General features: G+C 36.5%; 1 protein-coding gene across 1 annotated transcript in view; it reads right to left on the bottom strand.

The window, feature by feature from the left end:
• Positions 1-1,179: 1,179 nt before the first annotated feature.
• The window catches only part of PPP4R2 (protein phosphatase 4 regulatory subunit 2), a 28,782-nt gene continuing 18,833 nt past the window's right edge, over positions 1,180-11,128 (bottom strand). The window contains exons 4-9 of the mRNA XM_040569286.1: positions 6,838-6,931; positions 5,353-5,390; positions 5,029-5,103; positions 4,463-4,606; positions 3,562-3,830; positions 1,180-2,980 (exon numbers count right to left, since the gene is read on the bottom strand). Of these exons, the coding sequence (XP_040425220.1) occupies positions 2,667-2,980; positions 3,562-3,830; positions 4,463-4,606; positions 5,029-5,103; positions 5,353-5,390; positions 6,838-6,931 (934 nt within the window). The 3' untranslated portion in view covers positions 1,180-2,666. The remainder of the gene's footprint in view (positions 2,981-3,561; positions 3,831-4,462; positions 4,607-5,028; positions 5,104-5,352; positions 5,391-6,837; positions 6,932-11,128) is intronic.

The raw sequence follows: 11,128 nt of genomic DNA, 5'->3' as shown, positions 1-11,128 counted from the left end.
GGAAATGAACTTCTCTAAGTTGCTGTGGTTTTGTTTTCTACTGTCAAGAGCAGAGGTTAGGGCTGACCTTTACCTTGCAGTCTGAAAAGTAAACTCCATCACATTTATATTCTAACTCCATATAATAGTTTCGGTTGTTTTAAAATAGGAAATACACCTGTGAACAATATAAAACACCTGCTCCATTGTTTCTCGGGTTTAACCACACACTTCCTTCATGAATGGAAACAGAATGACCAAATCTGTCTAAATCTCTGTATACAGAAACATGCTCTGTGGCACACGTAGTTACAAAACTCAAAGCACCCAGATTTAGAAAACAGATTCAACAGCATGGCTCCACTCACCCTGAGAAGCAGCTGCCTGTATATTTGGTGGCACACAGTGCTTCTGACAAATTGGGGAAAAAAATAGTATATGCAGCCTTTAAATGTAGGTACGTATTTAGTATTAAGATGCTTACTGTGACATTAAATCACTATTTCAGTTTTTATTAGCTATTGAAAAAAAAAAAAAGTCATATTGGCAGATATACAAATGGATCCATACCTCAAAGTTCTTCAAGTCTTTATTACTGTGGCATTAGTGCTGCTGAAACAAATTTATCAGTGGGTCACAGGTGCTTTAAGAACAAGTTTATTGACAGTATCTCCACAAATAAACATTCTAAAGAAAAACTCAGAAATCTCTAAACTTAGAAAATTTAAAATTTTGTTCTCATTGGCAAAATACTCCCCGCCAAAAAAATGAATGAGAAATGTAAAATGTCACTACATTCTTAAACTTCCCTAATTCCAACATTTTGGTTCAGTCCTTTCATTTTATAATACACATCCAACCCTTCAGCACAGTGAAAATGACTCAAAGTACAATTTTCCTTCTGTAAGGGAATCTCAATAGGATTTTTTTATTATTTTTTTTTTGGCAAGCATCTCCCTGAATCCTCTGTTTGCTTAGAACTTGATAGGTAAAGTCAGCAAGAAATGACTTTATATATTCCAACTGAGCCAAATTATGCTGGTAACAATTGAAACCTAGATTTCTCCTAAATGATACAAAGCATACCATGTAGTACAAGAAACTATCAGCATGCATTTTAGAGGTCATTTTTGTACTTCAGGTGTATGAGTTTAAAACCAAAAAGGGACAATTCTGATAAAAATGTACTCAGGTATTTCATAACATTAATATTTATTGCTTTATATGAATACTGTATTGAAAGCCCAAGCATTCAGTTTACACACAGAAATTATACAATTATATACCGTTTCACAATGGCAGTGAGCACTCATTACAATCTACAAAAATCTACTTTACAGAAATTTAAAAATCCTAAATATCAAAAAGGTACAGTTGAAGAAACAGGTATAAATTTGGCAGCCAGTAATTGTGACTGGGAGGTTGCAGCTTGCATGTCTTTAAATATGGGAACTGGAAAATATCGAGAGTAAAGCAGTAGTTGTGCTTTGAGCTGGTTTGAAAAAAATGTAACACTGGCTGTCAAAGTAGCATGTTCAAAAATATTTAGTTCACTTCCAAAATGTTATACAAATCATGGCGATTTCTATGCACCTCTACACCTTTTAGTTTTTTAGCTCAGGTACATAACTACTGTCATATATTAATTCTTCCAATACAGTGATGTGATCATACCAATGCCATCTGCATACCTTAGAATAATTCTGAGACTTCTCTATAATATTCACAATGCTTTGAGAAGCACTCAAGAAGGCAAGTACCTGTTAATTTCTTCCGAGATACTTTCTTACCATACTTTCAAACATTTCTTCTACAAAAAGTTTAAGCTAATGTTTTGATTACAACGTTCTCAACATAAAGCACATTTTCTCATAAATAAATGAAATCCTTTCACTCAGGCACCTCAGAAGTATACAAAAGTGTTGTAATCTGAACAGTTCTCTTGGAATGTGTTTACTCTGGTGTTTTCAACAACGTTCATATTTCCAGGGTTTCATATGGGCCAGATTTCATTTGCCTTTTTTCTTCCCCAGAGGCAAAACAAAGTGCCTTGAGAGGTGAACTTAGTCTTTTCCTATAGAAAAAGTATTTGCTGTATTTAACTTTTATAGAAACAGAAAAATATAACATTTCCCCCTTAGAACAGTGAGGGTACACATACGTGTGCATGCGTGCATATGTGTGTGAGAAATGTAACACATTTTAAACACACAACATAAGGTTTCATAGTGTGTATTCAAATAAAAATCTGGAAACCAGCATGAAACCCCATAATTCACATGTTAAATGTTGAAACTGTAACCAAAATATGAAGTAACTGCTATAGCTGTCAGAAAAAGACAAGACAAAAAGCTTTCTTGCTTACGTACAACTAGGTGTGGTAATTTCCAAAAAAGTTGTCAAAATTATAATTACCTTCCAGTTTAAAAACTTTTATTCTAAATAAAAAAAACTATACACAAACCACTGATTTGACCAAACGAAAGTTCAGCGGTAAGCAGGACCTGAAGGAGCTGGTATTCACAGTTCTTATCATGTACAACTCTTTCAAGGTTCGATCCATGGAGAAGTTTATTTTACAACCTGCTTCTTTTTGTAAAACTAAAGGTCCACTTTATTACATAAAATTATTTATACAGTGTAAAACCGGAGCCTTATGGAAAATACTGCATCTAAGTGTATTTAAATTAGTCTTGCTCCATAGGTTCATCTGCAACTTCTGTGGCTTCCTCACTGTTTTCCATAGGGGTCTCTGATGAATTTTCTGGAGTTTCACTAGCATACGACCCTAACTCTTCAGTTTCGCTGCAGTCAGCTCCACTACTGCCAGATCCACTAATTTCACTGTTGTCTGAATGTGAATCCTTCTCTGACTGAGACTGATCAGACTCCTCCATTTGATTGCTCTCCTCAGAGGTCTCTTCATTCACAGTTGAGGATTCAGTGTCTTTTTCTCGATCTTTTCTGTCTGGACCAGTGTTTCTGGGAGACATGAAGGACTCTAGAAACAGTGAAAGGACAGTATTACTAAGGCTGTTTTTAATCCTGAAAATTTTAATCCTGCTACTTTCTATTCCTGGCTACGCTGAGCAAAGTTTCTACAACACAGACAAGGACAAGAAAAAGTGACAATCCCAGCTTTTATTAAAAGATTTAAAATATCAGCCAACCTCATCAGGATAGCCACACTGTACTAATAAACCATAAAATAAAGTCATATTTTGGATTAAATAGGTAGCTTCACTTAATAAAACTTCAGTGGATAAAGACAGTCTAAAAAACAACAAATAACTTCTTGCTTCCACACATTTCTTCATTTGTCCTCAGAATTAGTCTTCTGGAAATGTGGAAATCATTACTGTTTCAAGTATACATCAGTCATCATCTAAAGGAACATGTTAAAAATACAGGATCCACAAAAATAACTATTAAAAGAAATCCTGGGAGAATATGTAAAAAAACAAAGCAGAATCCAGAACAGGAGACATTCAACAATCCCAACAGTATTACAGGTTTCCTGCAAAGAAAATCCAACCTTCTTGGAAAATGCACCAAACAAATATAACGAAAAATCTGAAATACCTTCCTCCTCTTCCTCTGTACAGTGCTGTCTGGCACAAGTAGCATCTTTTTCTTTATCCTGAGATGTAGAGGATGTTTCTGTCTCTTCCCCCATGCCTAAAGAAACTTCACTGGAAGCAGTTTGATTAGGTGCATCTCTGGCTTCCCCTTCCTTGTCAAATTTAAGTCTTTTTACCTCATGCTCTTCTGCTTCTGCAGGATCATCTTCAGAGTGCTTATTTTTTACAGGGCTGCTCTGAGCACCTTCTGATTCAGATGCTGGTGATTCACTACAAACAACAAAAGCAGCTGTAGGGTGTTTGGTTTTCTTTGTTTGTTTGTTTTAGAAAAACATTCTGTAGCTTGTTACACTTCTTTTTAAAAGTAGCTATTTCAAACTAAACACTTTACAAGAAAACAGTAAAACTTGCTTCTTTCATTACATGACAAAACCTCAAAATCATCACTCCAGCTTCACCTGATTGTTGATGAAAACAACAATCACACTGCTCTGGCGAGTCTAAATTACACACCGTTCCTACTGTCAGCATTAATGGCAAACATTTATGAAATGTCGTGTCTGGTTATACTTCATCATCCTGGCACAAATATGGTAACTGCGGATTTCTGAACTCTATTATTCACTCTACATTTTTACTATACGTGCCATACACTTACAAGATGTGTTACTACAACTTTGAAAACTTGAGCTACTATTTACCTAGACAGCCCAAACAGCAGTAAGCACACAAGGGAATCCTCCTGCAGACATTCTTCTGTTAAGGCTTAACTATGCATAGTTAAGCCATTCCCTTTTAAAATGCTTAAACTTGGAAGGCCCTTCCCTTTTAAAATGTTTTTCAAATGCAGGTGAAAAAACATGAGAATAAAAAAAAATTGAAATGCATTAGTCCTCACAAACCTGTGTTTCTTATCTTCCGTTTGCTGCAAGCTCGATTCTTTATGTTCCGTGCTGTCTGGCAAACCGTTTGTTGTCATAGGAGATGACAAAGAAACCTTCGGTCGATTTACTGGCCTGGGAGTTCCAGGGCCATTTACATTAGATCTTTAAAAAATAATAATAATAAAATTAAGAACAACAATAACAATAGTAATAATAAACCCCATCCTTTTAATAAAGGAATTTGTTCCTAACAGAGAGCAGCTATAATCTAGTTCTTAAAAGAACTGGGTGGGGGAGTGTAACTTCCTATTTTGCAACAAATAAAATTCCTTGCCTCCAATGGAACCAGTATCACCAAAACTTTAAAGAAAATTCTAAACGAGGTTACAAAAAATATTAAAAAAGAACATGACACGTATCCCGATGACTGCTCTTCTCTCCCTCACCCGTATTCCATATCATATCCCATTTTTGAGGCTACCTATTCAGGATCAGAATAAGCAAAGATAAGGGATCTGAGCCAGCTATTTCCGTAACAACCTTGCTTTTATCCTGAAAAATTCAGCTCCTGAAGCTAAACTTACCTGTCAGAGTAGCCTGGTGAATTTCCTGGGAACATTACACCATTCATCCGGTTTAAACTATTGGAATTGTTTTTCCTAATAAATAGAGTAAGAATCAGAATGTTAGGAATAAAGGAATGTTTCCAAACTACTACACGTAACACTTACTTGCAGATCACTATCACTACTGTTGGCTTAACTACTGATACTGAAAACTGAACTCTGCACGTCGTACTTCGGGATTCAACTACTGTCAGGAAGCAAAATACATTACACATGCAGACACACGTCCTCCTGTCTACTAATGCAATCCTGAAGTTTCAAGAAACTGAAGATTTTACTTACTCTGAAGATGGATATACACAGCTGACAACCATGACATTCTGTAATACACAAAAATACATGTATTAAGAGTTCAGAAACAGAAACTTCTGCACCTGACAACAGTCCAAAACTTAAAGGGTTACAGGATATTGGTCATATCTGCTGAAGTAGCTTTCAGATAAATTTTCTTTAGAGGTATCAACACATTAAAAACACAAAAACCATCCTGGCTCCCCTTCAACAAGATCAGACCACAATTACATTAAAAGCCAGTATTTTCTAAGTGGGTCAAAACAAGACAACCACACTAAACCCCAGGCCCAAGTGTTTGTAATTTCTAATTGAAGTATCCTTGGAAATCAGAACAAAATGTTCTCAAATGCTGAAAAACTCCTGAACTTGTGAAGAAACGTTCTATTTGTACGTATGAGTCCTATATTGAAAAGCATGCAAGCATTATTAGCTATTTTTGGCACAGCCATATTTCATCTGCTACATTATTTTGGCCCCTGCATAAAAAAAAAGGGGAGAAATAATGACTAACTCAACGTGTTTTGCTTAGCCCCCTCTCCCTCTTGAATGGCACTGCAAACTAAATCCATTTTAATATCTAGAAACCTCACTTTAAAAAGAGCCAAGTTTCTCTTTTTTTTTTTTTTTTAATCAATGCTTAGTCAAATTGTAAATACAACATTTCTGCAGGACCGTTTAAATTAACCCAGACTAACTTCAATGAAGGATCTCCATAAAACTTGAAGTATTGTTTCACAGATCTCACTCTAGCTGATTTTTGCTTTGTGAAATCCCTGTTTCATCCTTTATTGCTGACTTCCTTTTCCAAACTTGCAAGAATATATCTGACTGTATGTGCTGTAACAGTGAAATCAGCTGCATTTAAAAGTTACACTTCTTTTGGAGGGGGGGGGGGAGAGGGGCTGAGTAGCCTAAGTAGGAACCTCAAGCTAATTTTGCTATCAAGAAAATCCTATGTGGAACTGCATTCTAATGTAAATACCATTTACTGACATCTGTATGCTTTTATGAAGATTCATCCCACTATACAAGAGGATTTAAATACTGACACAAAAGACACTGGGGGGAAGGGAGGTTTCCTCTCTTCCTCATCTAATCTGAACCCAAAAGTAGAAGGAAGCATCAAACCAAAAAATTCAAATTATTTCAGGTGATTATTTGATCAGTTTTAGTTAGGACTCAGTATTACGAATGATATTATACCCTCCAGAAACTAGTTTGAGTACTGCACAGTAATTAGGAAACAACAGTTACATTCCTGAAATTTATTTTCAAGTTTTAAGTAAGTTCTTTCAAACTGCTCTTACAACATTAAAAATAAAGGAAGAAACTCAGAGTTGAGAGTAGCTATTAGCTATTACATGACTGTGAACCATAATGAAACCAACAGACTTTTGGTAGCAATTCAAAAGTTATTTAAATAGTTATTTAAATAGTGACTGTTGAGCTGCATGTTCTCAGCAAAATACATACCTTTTCCACACCTCTTAGAAATTTGTCTGTTCCTGTGTAATTCCTCCTAGGATCTGTCAGCAACTCACAGAGTCGCTGAATAGTGAAGGGGATGCTGCAATGAAATAGATTTATAACAATTTAATTTGGTTTTTATGAGTATGACTGCTAGGAAGCAAAAATTTATTGCTTTCCTCCCCTTACTGAGAGGACAGAAAGAAAATAGTACAGAAATCTGTTGTTATTAGCAATATAGGGTAGTAACTCAAAGCCTTATTTATTTCCCTTCTTTCACATACTGAGATAAGGCACCCTCTTTTGTGCTCACCATGACAACTCTTAAGTAGCATCCTAAACGCATCATCCCGCAACTCAATCCACTAAAATGATGAAAGGGAAAGTGGTATTTAAATTGAGAAACCAGATCATCAACAGTAAAATAGTTTAAGACTGCATTTATTAGATAACTCGAATAGAACAGAAATGGGAAGTGATTCAAAACAAATTTGAGTCATACACGCTAGATCTAAAAAAAAATCTCAACTCGTAGTTTATTTCATGTTTTACAAAATACATTTACAGAAAAAGCATTAAATGGTGGAATTACTAACTTTAGCTGTTACACACACTGTATTTTGCCACACCTGGACAGTACTTATCTATCATGGAACACCTCGGTAAAATCATTATTAAACTTAAAAGTTACACAGATCCAGAGCATCACATTCACGCTGTTTTCTGACAATTTTGCACTCGGTTTCATCCTACTTAAATGAGAAACTGGCCTTTCGAGCAAGCGATATTTTACATACGTCGATCAGTTACCCTGAGTTGTCATACACTTTCACTGAAAATTCACGTACAATGTCACAATTTAACACATTTCTATGACTTTTGACAAAATAATGAAATACTTCAGGTTGATTCAATAAAATAATGAACATTTACATATTTTTACAGTTGACTATTTGGAATTGAAGCCATTAACATTTCAAAAATACACCTGAAAGAATATTTGATACAATGATACTTAAGAACCAGTTCTTGATTGAGAATATGACTGACACACCAAATCCAGAGCATTATCAATACACATTTGCATACATATACAGCACTACACTGGATTATTTTTTTTTTTAATTTAACTTTTATTATTTTCTAAGGACCTTGGTACACAGTATCTTTAGCCTATTTCATTAGCTAACACAGTACCTAAAAGCTAAAAAGCCACGTTTTAAAGATGCGCAGATGTACCACTGGGTCAGCGAAGACGTCAGCACACTGTGCTTACTCACACTACGTGACAATTCACTTCAACGCAAGCAGCGAGCAGAAATAGAGTGACCAAGTATCAACAATCTAATCGTGTTTTCCAGCATTGTGTGGTATGTCACTGAGGAAGTTACAACCCTCAACTTGAAAACGGAAAGGATATATGCTACCGTACAACCACCCTCAGCCCTAGCTCAAACGCTGCCACCGGAAAAAACCACAGACTGCCTATCACGTTTACCCCGCCAATGAGTTAATGCCTTGCTCTCAGCCCGAATTACACCATACCAGCTTATCTGTACTTGACTTCTAGGAATAGGAAGACGGTCAGGTTAATTTCCATCAGTCAGCTGCGGCGAGTTAGAATACAGCTGACAAAGCATTAAATACGTTCAATATTTGCAAAAAGTAATGCTAAAAGAGGGCGATTTCTAAAGCATTTGTTTTGACACGATTGCTTAAAAGCAAGTAAAACAAATGGCAGAAATTTAATATTTTGGCACACAGGCAAAATACACCTCACCTCCCTATTTGACCCAGAATTCTCTCTTTCCCAACCCCAAAGTTTGATGAGAACAAGCTAGGAACAAATGTTCTTTTTCATTCAGTTTATTACATGAAAGCTCTTGGGCTTGACAATGCTTCTCTCATTCTGAATTTCACTAAAGCTGCCTTACTGTTCATCAAATATTGCTGCTCTTTAGCAGCGTTTGGTCAGCTAGCAATCCTTCCAGACACCCCAGTTCTTCACAATGCTCAGCTTCCGAGCAGCTGAATGCTCAGCTTCTTTTAACCAAGTTCCCACCTCTGTGACTCGCTCACACAGAAGAATTTACCTGATCTGTTAACCTCTCCCCGTAGGCACAGCACTAGTTGTTACTACTGTTTCTCATCAATGGCTATTTCACTTTGGGGTTTAAAAGTCCCCTAATTACAATGTCTTTGTAAAGTTGTAACAGACTAAAATGTCTGTGCAAAATCAAATTATTTCAGAAAAACAACAATACACGTAATTTTAAATTATTGTTTCATACGTTTGGTTGATGAAAATTCTGAAGAATCATTTCCAGGCTAATTCCTATTTAGCTGCATCTAACTGGGCACTTGGAGAACAAAGACAAGGACACGAAGTAGTTTTGTGCGCCAACAGAGTTCTGGTTACTTGAGAAATACTCAAGAAAATGCGTAGCCTGAAGTCGCACTCCTATTTTACTCTCAGTTAGAAAATGTTTAAACAGAAGTTAAAACCAGTTTTCCTCCAAAATTTTCCATAGTAAACTGAACTTTGTTTACTGAGCAGTAGATGGCACCAAGTGTCACGGTATCACCTCCTCTGCATATCATTTGTTCAACATTTGTATGTGCTTTAGTTTGCAAACCCCAACCAAAGTTAACTTCACCTCTAGTTAATTATAAACTCTTTCATGTAACTACAAATTTTAAAAAGTTTAACAATATGATGTTAAAATAAAAGTAACCGAAATCGGTGCAAATCCGTATGTAAACACCAACGTGAAAGCTTGTGGGCAATGAGAACTGATCTTTCCAAATGCTTAGGAAGACGGCTAGTGCAGCACATGAACTGCGTGGCAGTCAGTCCTTATCTGCCTTCCTAAGGTAACCGTCTAAAATTCCCCATGAAGACATTCGTAATTGCACTTCCTAGTGCTATAGTTCAGAATGAATTTCAACCCAAAAATTCTTCATGTAGACAGCAGTCAAAAAGTAACAGGGGAAATAAAAAGGAAAGGCATGGATCGCCTTAAGTTTAAGATCCTTCTAAACCCAGCTGTTATAACTAAAAGGTTAAGTCCTGTTCAAAATGAAGAGCGATTATTGGACATACCATAAATTTTAAATGTGATACTGAGGAAACAGAAAGCAGAATGAACTAAAAAGCATTTAACTGAGCATTTGGAGTATAATTGTAAGTATGTATTTTTATTGTTATTTTTTTTTTTGGTGCTGTGAAGACTCCTCTGTCTCCTGAGATCTCGGGTAACATACCTTGGAACTTTCTGCTTCAGGAGCAAAAGATAAAGAGAAGAGCACGTCTTTCAAGACCCTCCAAAGCAATTCTAAAGCCTAGCGCAAGAACCTGGCTCTAGAAGCACATTACGCGAAGTACGGTAAGACACAGTAAGGCTAGAACAGCCAGTCTGAGCTTTCTTTAAAAGTCACTTCACCTAGGAAGACCCACAGGACACATCTTCACGTGATTCAACTTTCACATTCATATCCTCCCTGTAGGAACTGTGGTATTTACTAATGGACTATTCTACAACCCCAGACTCTGGAACATCCTAATTTATGACTTTCTTAAAGGTAGCTGATGTACACAGCTTGCTCCCTCAAAGACCAGGTGGTTCAGCTGAAAGAACAAGGAAGCGGCACACTTTTCAAGCGTTCAGCACCAGCTGAGAACAGCACAGCCACAGAGCAAGCTGCACGCCTGGGTCACCCACAGGTTTGTTTAGTGCTCTTCGGAAAAACAGCAGATAACAGCAGCCCATTCATTAGCTGTCTCAACGTGAGAACATTACAGATTTTTGGGGCAGCGAAGCATTAACAAAAAGCTGGCGGAGGTAGGAGAGAGACAGACTGGCATAAAGGACAGGTTTATTTTTAAATTCCTCCAGTGAAGCAGCCTGGTATAAATATTGGGCAGCAGAGAACACACTGAATTTCACATTCTTAGGATTGTCTTGTATAAGAGCAATCTGAAGCTTTTTTATTTTTTTAAAGGGAACCAGGCCTGACTTATAAAAGACACTTATATTGTAAGTATGTAACATTGCATGGAACAATGACAGTAAAAATTATTAAGCTAACATCAAAATAACATGCTATGGACACGTCAGCAGTACCTCCAAAACTGAAATCAGGAAGTGACAGGGAGCTAAGCCTTACAGTATGCCCATTTACTGACAAGCTGAGAAAAAGGCTGAATAAGTCTCTCATAAGCAAATATCGAGACTCAAACAGAACAACTCAGCTTATGCAAGTACGTAATGCAGTTTAGAAACAAGAAAAATAACTA

This window comes from Cygnus olor, chromosome 10, assembly GCF_009769625.2.
Source record: "Cygnus olor isolate bCygOlo1 chromosome 10, bCygOlo1.pri.v2, whole genome shotgun sequence".
NCBI classification, from domain to species: domain Eukaryota; kingdom Metazoa; phylum Chordata; class Aves; order Anseriformes; family Anatidae; genus Cygnus; species Cygnus olor.
The sequence above is the reverse complement of the archived record's forward strand: the minus strand, read 5'-3'. Positions and strand labels throughout refer to the sequence as shown.